At 41.8% G+C, this 23,350-nt stretch overlaps 2 protein-coding genes across 4 annotated transcripts in view; one reads left to right on the top strand and one right to left on the bottom strand.

Moving 5' to 3' along the window:
- ccdc146 (coiled-coil domain containing 146) overlaps positions 1 to 14,484 on the top strand; it is a 45,706-nt gene extending 31,222 nt beyond the window's left edge. For all 3 annotated transcript variants that reach the window (XM_027272466.1, XM_027272465.1, XM_019267472.2), the window contains exons 19-23: positions 7,668 to 7,778; positions 7,956 to 8,093; positions 8,527 to 8,652; positions 10,419 to 10,541; positions 12,592 to 14,484. In XM_027272466.1, the coding sequence (XP_027128267.1) occupies positions 7,668 to 7,778; positions 7,956 to 8,093; positions 8,527 to 8,652; positions 10,419 to 10,541; positions 12,592 to 12,765 (672 nt within the window). In that variant the 3' untranslated portion in view covers positions 12,766 to 14,484. The remainder of the gene's footprint in view (positions 1 to 7,667; positions 7,779 to 7,955; positions 8,094 to 8,526; positions 8,653 to 10,418; positions 10,542 to 12,591) is intronic.
- A 329-nt stretch (positions 14,485 to 14,813) lies between these two features.
- gsap (gamma-secretase activating protein) overlaps positions 14,814 to 23,350 on the bottom strand; it is a 36,255-nt gene continuing 27,718 nt past the window's right edge. Inside the window, exons 29-32 of the mRNA XM_027272467.1 lie at positions 21,460 to 21,521; positions 19,222 to 19,326; positions 16,862 to 16,958; positions 14,814 to 16,689 (exon numbers count right to left, since the gene is read on the bottom strand). Of these exons, the coding sequence (XP_027128268.1) occupies positions 16,589 to 16,689; positions 16,862 to 16,958; positions 19,222 to 19,326; positions 21,460 to 21,521 (365 nt within the window). The 3' untranslated portion in view covers positions 14,814 to 16,588. The remainder of the gene's footprint in view (positions 16,690 to 16,861; positions 16,959 to 19,221; positions 19,327 to 21,459; positions 21,522 to 23,350) is intronic.

The following is a 23,350-nucleotide window of genomic DNA, read 5'->3' as shown; positions in this document are numbered from 1 at the left end:
TACTGCAAGCATGCAGAGACCATCGATCACTTCTACATCACTTCTAAGACCAAGGCCTGTACACAACAGCATTGCAAAAAATATTTGAGAAAGTGCTGTTTTTGCTATTACAATATGACTCTAAGCTGTCTTTGATCACTCATCAAAAGTGGTCAATTTTCGCCTTATTTTCAGAGGCTTTGTTTTGTTTGAGGTGAACTGACGCTCTGAGGTTTGAACAGAAATGGAAACACTACTTGCGCTGACTAAACTCTACAGGCAGACATGCAGAAGGAAGATGATCTAAAACAAGACGGACAAACCCAAACGACGTCACACTGCACAAGATTGACAGGGACAGGCTGAGACGCACATGAATAAATAAGATAAAAAACACAAACACATTCAAGCAACTCTGCAAAACATGGAGACTGACAGACACATGGAAGGAGAGAGATTTGAGAGAGGCAAACGCAAACGCACACGCACACGCACGCCGAGGTTCCACGCCAGTGGCTGCGCCGTGGGATTGGGTGTGTTGCTGCTCTGGATCAGAGTGACTGGTTTTGACTTGCTTTTGAATTGCTGTTGGACCAAAACTCATCTGAATCTTGTGCTCTTTTGGATGAACACAGTGTTGGAACAGACTTCACCATGTGCTGCTTTTCTGAAAAACGCCCCTTTCCCTTTTCTCCATCTGTTTACTCCTTCTGCTGTTTATCATTTGCTACAAGAGGCGTTGTTGCTGCCAGATTTTTTTTTTCTTTCACGCTTATTTTCTGTTGTTTCTTTCATCATTAGTTTCTTTACTTTTTCCCCACCCTCACCTTTCGTTAGGCTATCCTTCCTTTCATTGCTCCCTCGAGGCATTCTTAAAGTTTGTTTCTTTAGGTGTGAGTATTTCTTACAAGAAAGTCCCTTCCAACCTCCTTTTGTTTCTTAAAAAATTCTCTTCACCATTTTTTTTCTTGCTGATGTTGCTTTTGGCTGTAGATACAGCACATTCCTACCTTTTGTCCTTTTTTAGCTGGCTAGTAGCATGACTATCTGCAAAATGGCTGATCGTCAGTCAGCTAATTTGGTCCAGATTGAAATATTTTAATTATCAGACAAATTTGAACCGATATTCACGGTCCCCGGAGGTGAAACCCATATTATTTTGATAATCTCAAGTCTACCTGTAGTGCAACTTGAGCTTGATATTTGTGCTTTTAAGTGAAATACTTCAACAACTATTGAACAGATTCCTGCAAAATTTGCTAAAGACATTCATGCTCCCCACAGGATGAATCATAATAACTATGGCAATCCCTCATGTTTTCATTTAGCACCACCTTCAGTCCAGTTTTCATTTGTCCAATACTTTGTTTCATGACTATAAACCTGGAAAACTAATGTCATCCCCATCAGCTCAGCTGTATGTTAGTTTTGTGCCATTTAGCAAATGTCAACATGCTAAAGTAAGATGATAAAACATCAGCCTGCTGACATTAGCATTTTCTCAAAGCACTTCTTTGTCACCACACAAAGCTGCTAGCATGGCTGCAGACTCTTAGTGTTGTTTGGATCCCCATGCAACTTGTGGAACTTTCACAACAATCAACAGTTATATCCCTTATTAGCGAATCAATCCCGTTCATCCATACACTCGTTCCATATTTGTCCCTCTCGTCTTGTGTGTAAATAGCAAATCATTTTCTAAATCGCTGTTTTCCCTCGTACAGCCGTCTCACAAAAAGTGAATCACAAGGGGTCTCTCCTATTGCGGGAGGCTTGCCAGCTCAATTCATTCTCCCCCTGAATTCATCTTCTATGCGAATTCAATTTCCATGCAGCTGCCTTGCTGTCGATTTATTATATATATTGTGTATTTGTATTCATCTGTGACCAGTTTATCTGTTCATTGCAGACAGACCCCCCCTCCCCCTCCCTTTGATGGGAAATTTTGACAAAGATAGATCGGGCCATCTGTGGCACTATTGAAGTTCAATATACTCTGAGGCTTCCATTTGCTCTGAAGGAATTTTAATTGCTGCAAAATAAACAGAGGCTCGCGTTGGATTTGGAATTTACAACCTGTTTATGAGTTGCTGGCACGTTGGCGTCTCAAACACACATATAAGGTGCACGTGCATCAGCGCGCACGCTGAGATCAGTGCAGTGTTTGTGAACATCTAAATATTGTTCAACAGACTAGCTCTACTTTTGTGTTATAAAATCACATGCACACATAATATGACTGGAATATATTTATAGAACACACACGCTCACACCAACACATGGAGTAGGATTCATGACAGGGTGGGGCTGACACACTACACTGTCCCTACAGTGGTGAGTCATACTGTTTGTCTGTCCCCCTCTTAAATCTCTGTCCAACCTGTCTTGAACTTATTACCACGGCGCAAACCCACCGTGACTCGTGTCTTACGCAATCAAACATGTTATTGTATGTGCTAGACTTTAGTGAGACACATGGAGAGTGAGCAAACGACACTGTGGCGGTGTGTGTGAAACGTATCCTGTAACTCACCTCTAAAATCAGACTTCTCATCTCAACTGCTGCCTAAATACTTCAAGACGACTCCACCTTTTAGTTTTCAGACAAGTTGGGATGTATCCCAAATGTAGTCACACAACAGTGTTACACTAGTCCAGCAATGACGTCTTTTTGCAGGACCACCAGTGAGTTAGCTCTGCTCAAGATTCCCACAAAAGATTTCCAACAGGATTTTTATGCATAAAGATCTTTTTATCTCATTGTACGTCTTAGCAGCTAATATTCTCTGTTGGGGTTATAACTCCAAATCATATGCACTGACTGACTTTTAAGGTCATGCATGACTTGGCCCCTAATTATCTTTCTTCTAAAGTCTTATGAGCCTTGATGTAGCCTGAGGTTCTCTTCAGGCAGGAATCTTCCTTTACCTTTATAACTATTTCTGCATCCAGATACTGAAAGTGAGGGCTTTTGTTGTCAGGGGCTTCAAGGCGGTGGAATGATTTGCCTGAAGAATTCAGGACGAACTGAAGTCAGATTCACACTTCAGTTTTTCCTTCAGAGCAACTTCAGTTTGACATCGCTAGTGCCAATCAGTTCATTTTCATGTAGAAGCCATGGTAAAGTGCATATTTTCATATCTAATTATAATGTATTCCCAATTTGGGTCTTTAAAAGCCTCAGTTCGGCTTCTCTGCTCGCATGTTCTGCTAATTAACCTTACATAACCTTATTATGATTAGGATTTTACTGGTGCTTTGCTTTACTGACCTTTCTGCTTTACTGATCTGTCCCTTTTGTCTTGTATCCCTTTTAATTGTGAGGCACTTTGTAACCTAATTTTAGGAAGTGTTATGTAAATAAGGTCATTATTTATCTTTATTATTAGAAGTGCTAAGCATGCAGAGTGCCATCCATTATGTGGGTTTTTAAGCCACCGTGCTAACTACTAACTGAGCAAAAGTTATGTAAATGATATGCAGATTGTATTGTGCGTAGATATTACATGTACAATGCTTTTTTACAGCACTCGTGAGCCAAAAAAGCAGCTATTCTTTGTGACTGTCAGATGAGGAAAACAGAGACGCAGACAGGCTGAACAGAGACGTTGACACCCAGACGGATGAATACAAAGAGAAAGACAAACATCAGCGCGAAGGGAGGAGGACGGGTATAAAAACGTTAAGAGAGAGGGCACAGCAGAGAGAAAAAAAGATTGATTGAAGAGCAGAGAGAGGAGAAGGAGAGTGACAGCGACGCGCTGTATCCCATCCATCATGTAGTGTTTAAATGGCTCAGGGTGGTTGCGTATGAGGTTGGAACACAGATCAATCAGACTCAGAAAGTGAGGAGTGGGCACACACACTTGTCTCAGCTGGGTATTTGCAGATTCTTGACGTCGTCTGAAAAGTTGATTTTCATTTAAAATTAGAATAAATAAAAACATCTCTGATGCAGTAAAGTTTCTTTAGGCTGAATATGAATTTATCAGTCGTTGCGTAGCAGCTGACCGATCAGCCAAACCAAAGTCTAAAGACTTTTTAGTGGTGGTTATGCTCCAGACTGTTTTTTAGCCTGAAGCAAAACTCTTTCTGCTAAGCTTACCAATGGCTGGCGGACCCTTGTTTATCATACAGATATGAAATTAGTACAGAATTAATCCAAACTGCAAGAAATCAAAACAGTATTTCTCACAGTGTTGGACTATCCCTGTGTTACTCTGTAACTCAATATGTTACTGTGTGAAATGATTTCAGTTCGTGAAGTAAATATGGCATGCTGAGGTTAGAGGACTACACTTTGCTTTGAGAATGACAGCTCATGCTAGCAAGCCCTGTTCCTCTTACATAATGTGGGACAAACATAACAGTGTGTGTGTGTAGGAGCTTCAGACGCTTGAACAGTAACATTGAATGAATGTGATTCAGGTGATGTTCAGAGCGTGGTTAGGTTTAGGTACTGCTGCTACTTGGATAGCTTTAGGAAAATATAACAGTCACACCACAGTGTATAAAATACACGCTGGTCCACCTTCCCTACCCAGGTGAGGCAAAGCGCGATACCGAATGACCAGAATGGGCCTACGGGACAATGGCTGCTTGTTTTTGGGGATAACAAGCTGTCAAACAAAAATGGGCCTTCAGTCCAATGGGACATGTTTCGGGCTGTTGGGGTTTGGAAATAATGAGCATCAGCACCCCAGTTTACGCTTTCTGAGTAGAGGCTAGTTAACCTAGCTTTGCCGAGTGGAAATTTAACAACACAACCGGTCCTCTCCGGTGTTGAGTGTTGTAATAAGACTCATGGCTAAAGTCACCAATGGGATATAACCAGCAGGAATGTGGGCTTGTTTTCTTGCAGATAACCCTGTTCCCTGATGGTCAGCCCCAATTCCTGTTTCTCCACATCTCCTCTGTCTCTAATTCTGTCTTTCTTGTCTGCTTTCACATCCTATCTCATTTTCTTACTCCAGCCCTTCATGCCATCGTTCCTTTGCTCCTCTTCACTTTATCTTCCTCTCTCTGTCAGCCTTTTATCAGTCTCTCTGTGTACATCTGCTCCACTCTCATCTCTCTCTCTGTATTTCAGCTTATCAGCTGCTTACTGTCGGTTTTTGTCTGCTCCTCAACTTTTTCTTTGCTCCTTGAGCATCTGTAACTTTAGCCTCACAAACAGCCCGTTCAATCACATGACAGTCATACTATTAAGTTAAAACTTGAGTCATATGACATCGAGGGAAAGCATCTTTTTTAAAGGGGGTGAAGTCTGTTTCAATCAGACTCGCTGTCTGTTTCCGTACGACAGGCGTCATTAATCTCTTCCGTGAAGGGAGGGAAAATTGGAATCATCACTTTGTTCCACGCTGTCTTTCACGTCTGACACGTAAACTCTCTCATTAGATGCCGGCGCGTAAACATACAGAGGTGCGCGTACACACTCACGCACAAACCGTATGGTTGAGTGGAGAGAAGCTGTTATTTCATAAGCCAGGTCATGCCCAGTCAGACCGCCTGTGAACAACATTTTTCCGAACCCTGTTTTTCCTCTACATTCTTCTCTTTACTCCCTGCTGTCTCGCCAATCATTTCTTCAGCATCTTATCTTTGTCTCGTTCTCCAATCCCCTGAGGAATCAGTTCATATTTTCTCATGGGGTTTTTTCTGTCGTCTGATGTTTTTTTTGGGTTTTTTTCACTTCTATTTTCTGCTTACATCCCTTTTATGGTCCCTGTCATGGTTCCTTGATCATCTCAGCTTCATATATTCTTATATATAGACTACGTTTATTTTGCTGTAATGGGGCCATTGGGTATTTGCATTAACTCAGCTGAGATACTGTAGCTACTTTAATTGCTCATTTCCATCCACCCAGGTTAAGAGGCCACTTGAGGCCACATTAAATAGCGGATATTAGAGAGAAACAGCTTTTTACATGAAACGGACTAAGCAGGTGAATTCAGGCGCAGCAATGAGCCATCTAGGGCTGCCAATAACAATTATCCTCTTTGGATTAATGTGTTCAATAGGTTGATTAATCATTCAGTCTATTAAAAAATTACCAGAGCTGTTCAGAGTCTTTAAACTGCCAAAACTCAAAAAAATAATTTATTCAGTTAGCCCCTTTAACATTAAGTTTCCTTTTAATGTATCCTCCAAGTACATTATGGGTATCACATAGGCTGTACACAACATTCACTGCTGTATATTCAATACTCTATGTTTTTTGGACCTCTTCATCCATTTTTTCCCCCCAAATTCAGTCTAATATATTTGGTATCTTTTGAAACTTTCGAAAGTTCTTTATTTTTGAACAAAGTAAAAGAGACAAACAGCATTATTGTGTCCTGACAGTTCTCCCAGGTTGATGGTGATATCCACTGAGCAAAAATATAAACACTTTTGTTTTTGCTCCCGTTTTTCATGAGAGGAACTCGAAGATCTAAAACATTTTCTATATACACGAAATAACCAATTCTCTCAAATATTGTTCACAAATCTGTGACAGTGAGCACTTCTCCTTTGCCGAGATAATCCATCCACCTCGCAGGTGTGGCATATCAAGATGCTGATTAGACAGCATGATTAGTGCACAGGTGTGCCTTAGGCAGGCCACAATAAAAGGTCACACTGAAACGTTGCCACAGATGTCCCAAGCTTTGAAGGAACCAGGACTGGTTTTCTTTTTTTTGTTCAGTGTAGAAAAAACAGAAAATCCTTACAAGGTCCAGTTAAGACTGTAGAGTGTTTGTATGTTTCTCTGAGGTCTAGCGCATGTGCTGAAAGCATTCCTTTCCTCATAAAACATTTGCAAATCACGCTTTCTGAACCAGCGTTGTGTACGTCCACTTGTCACTAGCACGCACTCGTCTTCTTCTTCCCTGCATTTCTTGGTGCATTCGTGCCACCTCTACATTAGTGGAATAATTCGAAACCGTTGGCAGGAATGTTTATCGCATTTGTTTGTGTGTGTCCTTGTGCACCAGGCCAGACAAACAAAATGGGGACCCACCCTTTAAATGACTAATCAATAGTGCTATTAGAGGTACTCTAGAGGCTACCTTTTAATTAATACGTTTAGATGTTAATTTTAATCTAAAATATCCCCTCACTTCATTTTAATGTCTTCTGTTCCCGCCCTCCTGTCTGCCTTTTTGTCTCTCTCCGCTTCTTCCAGCTCATCTAATTTATGCCTCTTATGTATCCTTACCACTCCTTTTGTTTCTGTTGTCTTCAGGGATGTCAGCCTATTAAAAGAAAACAGTCCCTCCGAGGGATCCTGTGGCACTTTAAATGTTAGTTTCTTTCATCACACTTTGCCAGTGACTTGTCATCGAGTGGGATGTAGCTGCCATATAGGCACTGCATTGAGCTGAGTGTTTTGTAAAATCCCCAGTGCAATAAGTATCTTAAACGCCCGGAGGAGAAGCCACTTGAAACACAGACGGTGGCAGACTAATTCCAGATGCCTGCCTTTTTATTCATGTTGTTTACTTATCATTTGTGTGAAGCGTATAGTCCTGTGGGAAATTATTGTATTATTTTCATCACTAGCCCCCAACGACAGTGACTCAAGGGCTACAGTTAGGCCTGTATGTACAGATATTGTATATGTCAATACACTCTGTGTGTGTATTGACTTACTTACTTGTAGTCTTGTCTTGTTTCGTCTCTAATTCTCTGTTTCTCAGTTGTCAGAAGCGCAAGATAAGACAATCGAAGCTCTGAACAGAAGAGTCGATTACAAAGAGCTAAAAGGCAAAGACCCCTCGACTGTAGAGCTGGTCAAGAAGATTGAGCAGGTACACAACAATATAACAAGATGTATCTGTGCGCAAACATTACATATTAGATTTTATTTGTTATTCAGCCCAGTATATGTTATCAATTTAATGAAAGGAGGAGCAAAAAATAGAAACAATTCATGGTGGAAATCGGTGAAAAACCATAATCGTTGTGTTTCTATGCATGTACTGTAGCTGGAGGTGAATCTAGCAGACAGCGAGAGGCAGGTGCTGGAAAAAGAACTCCTTGTGGACCAGGTGACCCGGCTCACAAAGCCACTCAGCGAGCAGGCTGAGAATTGCCAACAGGACAGGCTCTCACTGGCAAAGAAGGTAGACAACAAGATCCACTTCAACACACAGAGACAGAGAAGAAGCTCAGCTTATATATACACACACACACACACAGTCAAACAATACAGACAAAAGATTAACACACACATGCAAAGACTCTTGTTATTACACTCGCAAACACTGGCACGTTGTTTGAAGAGCATGTGAGGAGCACGCAGAGCGGGCATTAAGGAGTTCACCGAGCATTACAATTTCCTAGAGTTGCCACTTGCCCTGTCTCCTCAGCTGTCTGTGTTTCTTCCTCGCACACTAATTTTACATCATCTCAACGCATTAGAACGTACCATCATCATCATAGTGCATCAAATCGGATCACACTGCTTCACAACTTGTTCCTCATGTGTGTCAAAACAAGTTGAATCAGCGTGAAATTCACCTAACCTCACCTCTGTGTGTTTGTGTCTGCCTCCAGTTAAACGAGCTCCGAGCTCACATAATCGACACCAACCACCGCCTGATGGCCGTTTCTGCCGAGCTTTCCATGAAGCAAGCGGTCGCTTTGTCTCTCCAGCAAGAGATCAAAGAAAAGGAGCACCAGGTCAGATTTTGGTCGCGCATACACTCCCCTCGGTCTGCCATCGTTCCTGTCACTCTCCACTGACCACGATCGAAGAGGGCAAATAAAGTGTCTGAATAATAATTTCTAACAGTTTTCCACATTTCACCTCGAAGCCATTTATTTTGCTTATTTACACAGTGAAAAACAAATCAAGTGGTAAACGCAGGGGGACAAAATAATATTCAACAATCATTTTCATAAATAAGATTAGGAAAAACTCCAAGGGGTTCATAAAAATACAACAAGTAAGCGAAGTGAAAAGACACAGTGCGTAACAAACAAATGACTCGGTGTTAACGCAGTAGATAAAAGCATGAGCGAGTCTGGATTGAAATTTACTGTGGCGAGCGACAAAAACAGTCACACCATAAGCTCCAGCAGAAGGTGTTTACGGGTTGTCATGGAGATATAGATTAGCACTTCTCGTCCACGCTGGCACGAAACGCTCCAAAGAGCTACCGACTGGACCTTGCAGTGAGACTGTGATCCAAAACCAAGAGTTTCAACTTTCATTACGTTGCTGTCGTCGTTTGTTTTGTTCACTGGAACTGACATTCGCAACTTCTGTATCCATAGCAACCGAGAAAAACATCAACATTTAAGTCTCTTACGTGTGTTCAAAAACTTAAGACTGCATCAACAGCAAGTTAACTTTGAATACTGGCTCTGAACTTGCTTATCAAATGAGAATATTACATGTAGACAAGTTGATACTGTATTTTTTTATTTTGTACTACTGCTTTTTTATAATGTGTTTACATTTAAATAGACAAACCTGTTTTCATTTCCTGCCTTCTACCTGTAATCAAACTAGTCAAGCTTTAAAGCAGCATCCACCCAATGAATGCGTCCAATATTCACTCTCCTTTTAGCTCCGTTGGGGTCTCCACCAGTTCTTTTAGCCTTTACGGACTCCGCTATGTTCGCCAGCTAGTCGCTAACTTTGTTTGTCTGGTACGCAGAAAGCATGCAGCGAGTTTATCCGAGCTTTTTTCACTGAAGACATCTGCCGTCTGCTCTTAGAAACAAGGCCGATTAGAGATATAAGAGTAAACCTCAACATTAAAGTTGTGACCCGTACAACCAAAACAATGAGCTAAAAGATGCTAAAACGCTTCAGAGTGAGTTTGTCATTATTAATCTAAAATATTTATTAGTGCTGTTTTAAGGTCACGTCTTGGTTGACTTCTTTCAGATTTTACCTACAAATCATTATTTTTTACAGCTAATTTCATTTAATTGAAGATACATTTCCATTCAGAGGTGATCAGGCAAAGCTTAACCAATCATTTAACTCATTTAAAACATTTTCCCTGACGAGTTGGAGTATCAACCACCAGGGATTTTGTGTGTAAGAAGCAAACAACCATCAACTAAATCGTCATTTAAGCAGGACAGTTTGAACTTCTGCCAACGATATGAGTAGAAAGTCTTACTGCTTTCTGTCTAAATAAGAAATTAAACTACTAAAAAGTAAAGGATTTCCCACAGGCCTTGTAAATGTTTCAAGAGATGTGTGTTAATAACTCGAAGAACCCCTGCAGCTGATGTATGCCCGCAGCACGCCGCAGACCCAACTACAAGTAGAAAATGCAGAGGTATATCTTTGCCCAAATTCTGACACTAATACGACCATCTGTTTTCGGGGCGCAGTCGGAATCGAATTGAGCCAGGAGAGTGCAGAGTGGATGCAGTGATAGGAATACAAAGTGAACGGCTCTCGCGCCTGCCCCTCTTGTTTCCAGATGGACAGGTGCCAGCAGCAGCTGGAGCAGGGCCTGCCACCGTGCCCCGAGATAGAGGAGGAGTGGAGGAGGATGCTCCGAGACAAGAAGAGGAGACAGAGGGACAAAGTGGAGAGAGAGAGGGTAAAGGAAACACACGGGCAACACACAAAGATCACTGGTCAGGAATTGATTAGAGCACCGAGGGGCAAGGAAAGAAGATAGAGTGACAAAGGAGAACGAAGTGGAGCGGGGACAAGACGCGGGTGCAGGAATCGATTGAGATTCTGGGGGGACAAAAGGGCTTCTATATACCTGAACATGCACAGACAGAGAAGTGGGCAGAGAAAACTTTCCACACACACACACGCAGATAAGACAGGAACAAGAATAGTTTTCACCACATGCACAAACACAGGACAAGAAGGGCAGACCGGCTGACAAACAGAAGTAGGGGCTGTCTGCCGCACAAGAAAAGCACACACAGAGGGATCGGCTGAAACCAGTCCAGCTGTCTGCAGCCTGCCTGTTGTTATACCGATCTGTATTTTCTCACACAGTTTATTCCCTTGCTTGTAGCCGCCAGCACCCCCTCCTCAAAAAAAAGACACAATACTGTGCATGCACAAAAAAATCTGAAGAAATCTGCTGAAACTGAAACTCAGCGTATATGAAGAACTCCTTCTGAAGTCGTTCTTAATCGTGCGATTTTAAGCTTCCCCTTCTCCAATTGGAAATGTGTTTTTGTGACCTGATAAGACAAATATGTTTTTCCTGTTTATGTATTGGCAGCTCCTTTTTTTTTTTGCATTCAAAGCCATTATTCCCTGTTTTGTGCGCGCTCCTTAGATCACATGCCAGCGGATAAACTGTTCGTATGCATGAGAAAATCGCCGTCTCTTTGAAGTCTCAGCGAGATTTAGGCACAGTTCATTTGCATGCTGTTGCGGGGTGAAAGTCAAAAGGGAGGACTGTTGTGTCATGAGGACGTGTGTGCACACTGGATGATTCTTTTCTTCAGCAGGCGTCAGATGTGACAAAGGGCTCTGATCAACTTTGTCAGTCACTGTCAGTATTCTACGAGCAATATTTTAGTTTTATTAGAGGAGGAAACAGTTTTCTGTCGTTCTGTTTTCTCCTGTGTGTTAGTACTGTGCGACAAGGACAGGTTAGAGCCGCAGTAAGTACTACAGCATAGTATCAAGTGACAGTTCTTGAAGAGGGATCGATTTAGCATGTCCAGCTGCAGGTAGTGCTAGGAGAGGAGGTACTCTGTGAAGACCTGGGTCTTCAGGAGGTTTTTAAAGGTAGAGAGGGATGCCGCTGATCTGGTGGGAACCGTCAGGGAACAACAGACGAGCAAGGTTTGGATTGACCTGAGCATACGGGAGACAAAGCCAAGAGGTAACACACGCCTGTATAAGGAGGCTACTTCGTAGATCTGAAAGTTACAGCCTTAGTCCTTTTGACAAAATTTAAAATGATGATATATATACTCACCGGCCACTGGTTGGACCCCCTTTTGCCTGAACTGCCTTCATTCTTCATGGCATAGATTCAACAAGGCGCTGCTACCACCTGCTTCAAGGTTCAACGTGTTGTGCCTTCAAAGATGGCATCTTCTGCATGCATAGTCATTTGTTGATTGCCTTTCTATCATCTCAAACCGAGAGAACCAGAGAAACCAGAGAACTGCCGCTCACTGGATATTTTCTCTTTTTTCTGGACCATTCTCTGTAAACCCTGGAGATGGTTCCAGTAGATCAGCAGTTACTTAGACCAGCACCTCTAGACCACTGAGCAGCATCAAGAACCATGCATGTTTGATGCTCTGTTTGTTGGTCTACATACCTGAGTTGCTGCCTTGTGATTGGCTCCTGTATAACAAACCCAGAGCACTTCCAGTGCGCCGTCATTAACCTCTCTAATGTGCATATTCAATTACTGAAGTGAATATGCAAAAGAAAACCTTTAATCAGCCTTGTGATTCTGAGTTCACGTACTCAGCTGTTCACCGGTGCCCTTGCATTTGTCTTGAGAAGATAAAAAAATAAATAAATAGCTAAATTAATTATTCCATTTTCATGATTAAAATTCAGGAAAATTAAATTTTCACTTTTTGGCTCCAAGGTCATGCGGCTCTACATTAAATATTAAAACTGCCTCTGGTGTGTGTGTGTGTGTGTGTGTGTAGCTTGCTCGAGAAGACGAATGGAACCAGTTGAGCCGTCCCAACGCGTACATCCCGCAGAACGACTCGCTCCCTGTGCCCAAACCCTACGGAGCCCAGGCGCCCTTCAAACCCTCCCAGCCAGGAGCCAACATGAGACACATCCGCAAACCAACGCTCGAACCTGTCGAGATGTAGAACAACACCAATATATTCATAGGTTTCTGTTCATGTGTCCTTCAGAAATGTTTACTGTCCACTCGAGGAGTCGAATAAAGGTTTGAAAGCAGCAAAGCGTTTCGTGTTTTGCTGCTCTCTGTGCTCCTCCCTTCATACTGTAGGTTCTCCCCACCTGTTCCCCTCCTACCTCGTCTGGAAGATCCACGTCACCTGTGGCCTCATCTATAAAGGCATGGCCTTTCTAAGATGGCGCGCTCTCCCTCCTGGATGGTTGGTGCCTCCGGGCACCCTGCGTAATTTTTGTTTTGCCCGGTTTGGTTGTGATCTGTTAGCTCTTATGTTTCCTCATGATTACACTTCAAATTCTGTTCTCTAATTAATTCATGGTTAATTGAACTGGTCGTCATGGTTCTCCCTTCTTGGTTGTGCTCTCAAACGAGCCGGGCATAACAATTTTCCTGTGTGTGCTCGCTTCTATCACACTTGTTCATCCATCTGCTCTCACCTCTCTCCCTCCTCTCTGATTCTTTTGTATGTTTGAGTCTTTACTGTCCAGCATACCACTGCTGTTTTTGTACTTGTGGACTTGCATCTGGTTGTAATTTTGTTTCTTTCTTTTTTTTATTTACTGGCAAGAGCTTGTTTACACTCTTGCTTGCAGTAACACTAAATACTGTAGGAGAGTGGAAGGCAAGACCGAGGACATGAGGGAGATAAAATGTTTGTTTGTTTGTTACATCATGTCCACCAGTACAGTTTTGTATGCATTTCTTTACTTTAGGAATACATCATTATCGTCTTACTAGGGGGATAAGAGGAATTCATTTCTGCGGGACACTGGAATATTTTGACATATTCTCGCTGTTGTTGCCATTTCATCCGCCGCACTTTGTAATCTTGGAAGCTGATGAATAAATTGCGACGGGTTTAACCTCTAAGCTGGGCTAAGAGTGTCTGCTTAATGCCTGAAATGAAAGTGTAAATATAGAGAGGAAGAAGATCAGGCAATGAAAGAGCAAAGAGAACGACAGGTGAGAGAAGAATTTTAAATGAAGAGGAAAGAGAGATGGCAGCTGGAAAAAGGTGGCAGGGGGCAGTCAAAGGGGAAAAAAACACGATTAAAGTGGAGCTCTAAATGGGGTGGAGAGTTCAGCTGATAAGTAGTGACGAAAAAAACAAAGTCCCCAGTCTTTGAAGCTTCTGAAAATTTACTGGAAGTCATCTGTTGATCTCAGCTTGAGGTGGAAGTAGTTTTTGGTCTTTGTGAGCATGTCTTGCAGCTTGTAAGCACGTCTACTGTGCGTATGTGGACTGAGTTCATGTCAGGACACTTACTATGTGCACCAGTGATTCCAGATTATTTAGTTACTGATGCAACTGCCGAAAGAGAAATATAAAACACAATTCGAACAAAAAGTATGAGCACGTATTTGTGTTTGAGTTATTCTCAGTGTGAGCCAACTTCCTAAAAGGCTTAAGAAGCCGTCAGGTTGAGTTTAATCTGATTTCGAGGAAGCCACGTCCACCCGGTGATGTGTGTGTGATCGTCCACCCCGGGCTAATGGTGAGAGCTGTCAGATAAACTTAGCCCTCCAACTGTTTGTGCTTATTAGCCGGCTACATAACACCGACTGCATAACAGAGTGTGGAGGAGGCAATCGAGCATTTAAAAGAGGAATTCCCCACAAGAGAAATGTTTTGAGACGACTGTTACCAAGGTGGTAAACCTCGAGGTCATAAAAAAAAAAAAAGATTGTATAATTTGGCGTTCATGTTATAAAACAAGCACGATGGGTGTGTTTTTCACTAAATGTGACTCAGCGTGCACTGATGCTGGATTTATTTTCACTTCCTTCTCGCCAAAGGTTTTAAAGCTACAAAACATTTGACTCCAAGTTGAGAGCATTTCCTAATTCACCTCGAGCCTCCAGTGTAAATGGTTACCAATATTTTGCAAGATTCAAAGGAAATTCGTTGGAAACGTGAGTCAGAGTCTTTCTGCTGCCACGATGCTTCTTTGCATGCCATGTTTGTCAAAGTGAAAGAGAAAGAGAGAAGACTCAAACTTGAAAAGAAATGATTTATTTGTCTTTTTTTTGTAAACATAAGAAACATGAGTGATTTACAAGATCCCTTTTTTTCTTTTCTCAAATCAAAAGCATGACACGAGATGTAAACAATCTGTGGTATTGAGTGCCAACATTCAGTAAAAAGGAATACACACACACACACACACACACACACACACACACACACACACACACACACACACACACACTACCAAAGAATCTCTCCACTTACAGTAAGAGCTCAAGTCATGATTGAGGGCACGTGTACATTATTCAAACCAGACGTTTGAGTGTGTGTGTGTGTGTGTGTGTGTGTGTGTGTGTGTGTGTCAAAGTGTGGGTAGGAAGGCTGAGTAACATCAGAGCATTCTCTTTCTTCTTATTTCAGTGATTGCCTTTATTATTAACCCCGTACTGTCCTGTTTGATCCCATGGTTTGTCAGGCATTTTGTAGACTCATGTTGTAATGTGCTGTAGAACTAAAGTCACTAAAGTTCATGAACCCTGAGTGTTCTTAGAAATTCAACTTTTTATTTGTTTACTGGTGTGTCTTTTAAATGGTCTCGCTGTAAATCAAAGCTAGCTTTAGACTTTTCTACGGTGTAATTATCAAACTTCTTGTACGGTAGCTTGTGTTTCGACAATGTTTAACATTTGAGAACTTTGTCTGAAGATTGTGTAAAAATATAAATGTATATTTCTCCAGAATAAGAAGAATGTGTGTAATAGTATCACATCAAAATGAAGCAAGTTTGAGTTTGTCAAAGTATGTTCGTACGTCATCAGATCATTTCGTGCTGCACAGAAACATACCAGCACTAGTATCTGAGCCTTGCAAAATTATAAATTATTTTACATACAAATACAGCCAGAAACGAACTATAGAACAACAAAATGTTGCCTCGAAGCTTGAAAATCCTTCCCGCCCATCGACTTTTCTTTATGAACATGATCAATTCGGTGTTTGCTACAATCGGTGCACTAAATCCGGATGTGGTTGTAATTTTAAATCTTTGCAAGTGTCCGTCAGTCTCGCTGAGTTATTCGGGCTGCAAAGATTCTGTATAACTCGGTGTTAAAATCAGATTTAATGCACAGCTGCCACTGACCGACCATATCAAGCTACTCTATCTTCGAAGCTTTTGTCAGCATGTAATCAAGTTGATGGGGTGCAGCGGCATTACAGGAAGCTCGGGAGGAGGATAAACAAGTTAGTTTGATTTATCAATACGGTTTGCAGTATTTGACATCGACGTTCATAAATTGTGTGGGAGAAAGTGGAGGGAATTGTTGCCGCCATAGAAATATGAGTTGGTATAAATAGCTGCCTGCAGTTATTGATTTTCAATCAGAATTTGTTTCCCCAAATTGAATTAAACCTCTAGCCGAAGATCTAACTGCGTCCCCTGCTGAGTTTAGAAGTTGTCGTACTGTTCATACGTGGCTGTATTGTGTGAAGTGAGATGCTGCTGTCCCTCTTTCACACCGCGCAACACAGCTCTTCCATCTTCCCGTTCTGGGCGTCTCCATCCATCTGTCCCTCTGTCCCACCCTAATTTGTCATCAAACAGTTGTTTATGAGCGCTCTGCCTTTCAATCTCTCCATTCATCTACCGCCTCCCCCCTCCCTCCCCTCCATCATCCATCCATCCATCCGTTACTTGTCCTCAAGGCCCAGTCAATGATGTCTGTTCTCTCCAACATATTTTCCCCCTCATCTATTCCCTCCCCCTGTAATCCATCCATCGTCTGTCCCTCTCCTCTCCTCTCCTTCATTTCTCCTCAAAGCCCAGCAGTACGAGTGTCTGCTTCAGAGCCGTCTCCTCCACGAACCTGGCGTCCACGTTCTCCTGCTCCTCGAAAGGGTCCAGAGCTGGGAGACAGGAAGAAGCAGAGAGAGATGCAACTTCTTAAAGAGAATCTAACGCACACCTCCTCCTTCATGATGGAGATCTGACCAAGCACGCACATAAACACACACACATTCACTCTTAATCCTCCGAAGGCAGGATACACACACACACAAACAAACAAACACACAATACCTTGTTCCTCTATATCAGAGAGTATTTTTGCCAGGTAGGTAAGAGGCAGAAACTCAGGTCTGAAGCCTGGCTTGTCTCTGCCGGTGAATGCAAATCCCTGAGGAGGAAGGAAAAGCAAAAACATAACTGTGGATTCTGCAGCTTTTTTTTCCCGGGGTACACACAGTCGAGACAAATCTGCAGCAAATCCAGATACTGCTCGCTTTGACTCGCTTGTTTTAAAGTTGGCTGCAGTTTAAACTTTTTAGGGCAGCCATACATTATTATCTGTCATTGCATGGACTGGCATTGCTCTCCGTGCCAGCGTGCCAGCCAATTAAGCTGACTGGAACTGGCCAATGGCAGCGTGGACTGGAGAGATGCTGCGTTGGCTGTATAGCTGAGGGGTCAGTGTTTAAACACATTTAATAAATAAGGCCATGGAGGACTGTATCTGCAGAAAAAAAGATTTATTGACTTTCTTTGTCTACAATTCCCTGACAGAAAATTGGGACAATAAGCCCAAGGGGATGCATCTTAAAAAAACTCTTGAAATTCACATTTAAATTCTTGAAATTCAAAGCTGCTGATTGAGTGGCTCCCTATCTAGAGTTGGTTTGTTTATTCTGGGCTACTGTAGGAACATGGCGGTTCAACGTGGAAGAGAAAGAGGACTCATGGTGTCTGTGGGTATAAATAAAGACTCATCATAAGGTAATAATTCTCCCATAGAGGAAGCAGAGGAGAGAGGATGTTAGCAAAGCTGACATCCATCACGAACAACTCCTGTCGCCTCCTGCATGAGACTGTGGAGGCCTTAACCAGCTCCTTCAGCCACAGACTGCTGCTCCCACCATGTAAAGAAGGAGCGCTTCCAAAGGTCCTTCAGCTGTCACACTCTTTGACACCAGCATACACTTTTCCTCTATATTTATTTATGAGTAATTTCTTATCAGCCTTGTGTATACGAGCTGCTGTGACAAGTGAGTTTCCACACCATCCGATAAGTCCATCCTATCTGACAAACATAGTGCTTCTTTTCTGGTCATTATTAGACATATTACACAAACATTGTTCCTCGCATTAGCGCCAAACTTGACCAGATAACTTATGAATCAATTAGTTTTTCCGACAAACATCGCACACTTCGCACGGGTCAGTGAGCTGACAGAGGGCTCGATTTGTCTCCCGCCTACAGCGGTCGGAAGATCCGAATAAACGCAACTAATTGTTCTACATGTGTTATTTATCGTTGAATAGCAGCCAAAACAAGTAACCCTTCATTAAATACATAAACCTCTGTCTCTTGTTTATCTCTCTCACACAAGTACATGCATACTTATGAGTGAATTTTGAATATAATAGCCTGTTCTAGTAGAGGAAAAGAGAGTGACCGAGAGAGGGGATGAAAAGGTGGAAGGTGGACTACTGTACTGTGTGTTTGTACAGTAAGTTGTTAATAACTTCCTCAAATGCTGCTTTGACACACAGGAACCTGTAATAGTTTGTATTTTTACACTTTATCTAAATTTGCTCTCCCCGTGTCAGAGTCAGTGGTTGTGTATATTATTTTCCATTTCTGTCATATTCTGTAAAAAGTTTCCTAAATCTTTGCTGGTTTGTGAACAAATACCTGCAAAACTTCTGATATTCATCATCACATTAGCATTGTATGGCTCGCTACAGAATGAGTCAATCTCCATGAGCCCCCATGTTGAAATGTCCAACATGTTTTTTTTTTTTTTTTGTTTTTTTTAAGATTATTTTTTTGGCCTTTTATGCCTTTAATGATAGGACAGCTGAAGATAGACAGGAAGCAGAGAGAGGGGGAGTGACACGCAGTAAATTAGCCGTCCGATGCGGGATTCGAACCGGGGCCAGCTGCAGCGAGGACTATAGCCACCACACACGGGGCGGCCGCTTAACCCACTACGCTACTGACCGCCCCCAACATGTTTAATAAGCCTGGTACAAAAACTGTTTTGCTCTCTAAAGCTAATTTCCCCATTCATGAGTCTGAATCTTTTTTAAACTCACCCATTTAAATTATATTAAGGCTTAAAGTTATGCATAATTAATAACGTGGCTGCTTGATTGACAGGTGGGTGCTTGTATGAGCTATCACACTCTTCTGAAACCGTGTCACGGATACGACGTCCCTTCTTTACGTCGTCTAAAGTGAACACGATAGCATGCCGACATTAGCACAGATCATAGATCCACCTTGTTGTTCATCAAATGACGAAGATGTCTCTCAAATAATCGTTTCAGCACTAAACATTTCATGTCACACACTGTCAGTTTGTTTTTGCCAATCCGCAGTGCTCTCAGAGAGAGAAAGTTGTGTTCTCTCTGCAGCGTGTGACACTAGATTGCGTTACCTTGTTTTTGTTGTGTTTCTCCAGCAGAGTTCTGACATAATCTCTGGAGATTGAAGCTGAACTGACAGGATGGTCCCACATATGGTAGATCGTCTTCTCCATGGGCTACACACACACACACACACACACACACACACACAGTTCACATTTTAGGCATGTAGCTGATGTCGTCATGAATAAAAATCATCCCCAAAGCATGTGAACATCTGTCCCTTTCTATTTTGCCAACTGGAACTCCAAACCATTATCGCAGAGTTGACTGCTAATGAAGAATTAGATTTCTCTCTAATTTTTCAGTGTTGTGAAAAACACGGCACTGTAATAAATAAAATAATAAACACTTAAGCAAAGAGAGAGTCCAAGTGTGACTGACAATAAGAGAGGACGTAGCTTTTCCTCGGGGCTGCTTTCTGTCCAGCGTCAAACACGCTGCCAAGTTGATACAATCCTTGAAGTGATTCAGCAGCTTTGTGTTCTTGTCAGAGGTGAGAGGAAACAAGATGAGACAAGCTAAGAGAGCAGCTAAGATCCCCATTTGATTAATTCTTACACTCCATCGGCGCTAAAACTATTTTCCTCCACTGTTTCCTTTTGGTGTCATTGACGCGTTTTAATGAGCTCAGGAAAAAAAAAAAAGGACCTTGTGATGAAGAATTACAAGCTAAAATAATTTGCAATGTGAATATGATGAGCATACAAGTGATTCAGTGTTTGTTTTACCGTGCTGGAACACTCCTTAAAAGCCTTGGAAAGACACTGAAGATTTATCCTGATGTTACAGTAACTAAATGCACTGACATGGTTCAGAAAGAGCACATAAAATAACCATGAACTTAAAGAGCTGAGTCTTTAAATCTTTACATCTCTCCCTCCACTCTGCAGCTGCTCATGAAATCCTTCCTAAGTTCTTAGTAACTAAAGTACTAGTGTGTTTTAAACTTCTGATTTACCAATTCAAGCTGCGTCAGTGAAACTTAAATGTCTCAGCTAGTAAAGACGTCAGAATAATTGTAATACAGAGATTGTACCATAACGTCCAAAAATGAGAATTTTAGGGGAGCAAATCATCAATTAAACATCACTACCGATCTTTTGTACGCGTAATATAACTTATTTATCGACAGCACATAGGCACAGATGGTGAAATACGTGTGTAATAGTATGAATGTAGTCTAGCATGAGCGGGAAGGGATGAATTTCCTACAGTGAGCCAACATCTCCTGTTTTCCACCTCTTTGGGAGTGTGTGTGTGTGTGTGTGTGTGTGTGTGTGTGTGTGTGTGTGTGTGTGTGTGTGTGTGTTGTACCTGCTGAATCTCTCCTGCCTGCCAAACTCACCCACCAAATGTCTGACGGGCAGGAAACTGAGCAGAAACACTAAACACTCGACATTCCTCTGATCACAATGCAGATGGAGCGCGCGCGCACACACACACACACACACACACACACACACACACACACAGATATATTGTATCCACACTGGGACACGTGGAAGTTACACAAGAGGTAGGGACACACATAAACACACACAGACTCACACACTACGCTACCCCCTCCCCAGCACACAGACACACACTCACACACACACTTACACAGCAGCCAGTTACACAAGTGCTTTGTGATTGGCTTGAGGGGGGCTTGAGGGAGATGAGACCTAAAATAACTTCAAACTCCTAATTGGACCAGAATGGGAAGTTTGGGCAGAGAACCATTCGAGAAAGATCAAAACATCCCCCTCACTAATAGATGGGATTATAATAAACCTTATGCATTGTTTTTACTGTGTATAACACAAGCGGCAACCTCCGGTGCTGGGGAATGAAGCCAGCGGCCACTTAAGGACAGGCTGCCATAATATGGCAAAAAGTCCAACTTCACAGCAGAATTAAACATGTTTACAGCTCGGTTCAGATAACAGTTTTGATCTCTATAGCTAATTTTCCTGTTTATGGCGACTGTGAGGAGAGTGTCTTTATACAGACATTGGTATAACATCCAGGCTGAGAAATTCACCCTGACCATGGTCTGATACGTTTTAGCTCCCTGCTCCTAGTTTGTACACTCAAATGTCAGCATTCAGAACGGCTGACGTTACGTTTATTTTTGGAATGATTACAGCAGATAGAAAAGGTTGAATAAGCTCCTTTAATCTTTCCTTGTCAGACAAACTAATCTGAACTAGTCCTGGCTCTGCATAAAAACCTCATGTTGGGCCACACACACACACACACTGTACCTCAGGGAGTCTCTTCAGTATGCTGAACTTCAGTCTCTCGTTGGCGTCACTGTTGTCCAAGTCTGAAAAACAAAGACAAAGAAAAAGAGAGTCAGACATGATGCTAATTACTCTTCTGAAGATAAATCTCACATGGGAGGACAAATGATGCCACATCACACCTCCTCTGTCTTTGCTTGTACGTCTGAGTTAATTGCTCAAAATCCACTGAAAGGAATCATGGGATTAAAGGGTTATTATTTTCTCTTTTCTGGAGACGCGGCAGGTAAAATAAATGCAAATAAAATCAACAAAATCCCACTACTATAACTATTCTTGCCATATGCTGATTTCCCTGGATAGAAAACATTAGAGGGATATCTCATTTTTATAGAAAACAATGTTTTGACAAAGAAGACTTCACGAGAGGATTCTTATTTTGGCTCTTAGACATTTCGAGAAGGTGTATTGTTTTTGTTTGTGTGTTGCAGTCAGATCCGTCCATTCAAAAACAAAGCAGACAGCCTCTGACATCCTTTAACCCGGCAACCTGCTTCAAGCTGCTCCTAGATGACTCCCAGGTGCTGGAAAGCAATTCTGGGAGATGTAGCTCATCTAGAATATCCATGGCAACCAACTTGTCTCAGGGTGTATTGTTATTAGGAACCAAAAAAAAAAAAACCCCTACATAGGCTTCTCAAAATGTGGGCGAGCACAAGATGAATGAGGTTCTGTCCAGATTATGAAACACCTTATCAAACTTTCTTCACTAGTACAATACAAAACCATTACTGCAGATACACCTGATTATCTATTTTACCTGAGAAGTCCCTGAACTCCTCCACCCGAAGAAGTTATTAGTCATCCGAGCAGTTTGGCTCTGGGGATACCAATGCTAGTCAGGTGGTCAGTACGCCATTTTGCTCCCAACTAAAATATCTCAACAAATATGAGATGGATTCTCATGGAGTTTTGTACGGACATGCATGTTCCCAAGAGGATGAATCATATTGACTATTGGGATTCCCTCATTTTTTAAATGTTTTTATTTTTTTTTCAGTGTAACGTCTTGACAGCTATTGGATGGATTGTTGTATACATGTTCATGTCCTCCAGAGGATGAATCAAATCACTTTGGTGATCGTCTGACTTTTCATTAATTTGTCCAACGCTAATGACATTCAATACACATTAGCATTGTGATGATAATAATAAACTCAAAATAACTGCATTCATTTGGCCAAAGTATTTTTTTAGTTGTGCAGTGTAACAGGAAACAACATGGCTAACATGACTATAGTCTTGTTCTGTCCTCACCTGAAAAAAGGCAGCAAGATCCTAATTGTTGGATATTAAACCTGAAGAATTAGCATTTTAAAGATTAGAGAAAATATACAAGAGCTCTGGTGAGTTTGTGCAGTAGACATAAGACTCATATTAGGACTGGATTGTCATTTTGTTTCATTCAATGCTTTTCACAAACCAGGCTAAGGTTGGTTACATGGGGAAATTATAGATGAGAATATGAATGTTTGTGCGTGTTTTTAATGAGGCACACCTCAACAGTCAATTAACCGGAATAAAATAGGAAAACTTTAAATAGATATCTATATACTGTGATTAATCCCTGCGGAGAGGTGACGCATGAACCCTCACTTCAAAGTCCTGTAGCATCCTTTCCTTTCACTTTGAAGTTGGAAACCATTTGGACTCTGTCCTTTAAATAATCTTTTTATCTTTGTGGATCTTTGTTCTTTTCATGAGAGAAAAAAAAATCCATCTAAACTACAACAAGATCAGGAGTGATGAGGAGGGCCAGATATTTTGGTTCTGTTGATCTCAGTGCCAAGTCATGTTTGGCCTTTGAACAATGTACTTTCCATGGCATGTAATCCACACCAAGACATACAAA

The sequence above is a fragment of the Larimichthys crocea genome, chromosome XX (genome assembly GCF_000972845.2).
Source record: "Larimichthys crocea isolate SSNF chromosome XX, L_crocea_2.0, whole genome shotgun sequence".
Lineage (NCBI taxonomy): Eukaryota > Metazoa > Chordata > Actinopteri > Sciaenidae > Larimichthys > Larimichthys crocea.
Note: the sequence above shows the minus strand (reverse complement) of the source record. Positions and strands in the feature narration are given on the sequence as shown.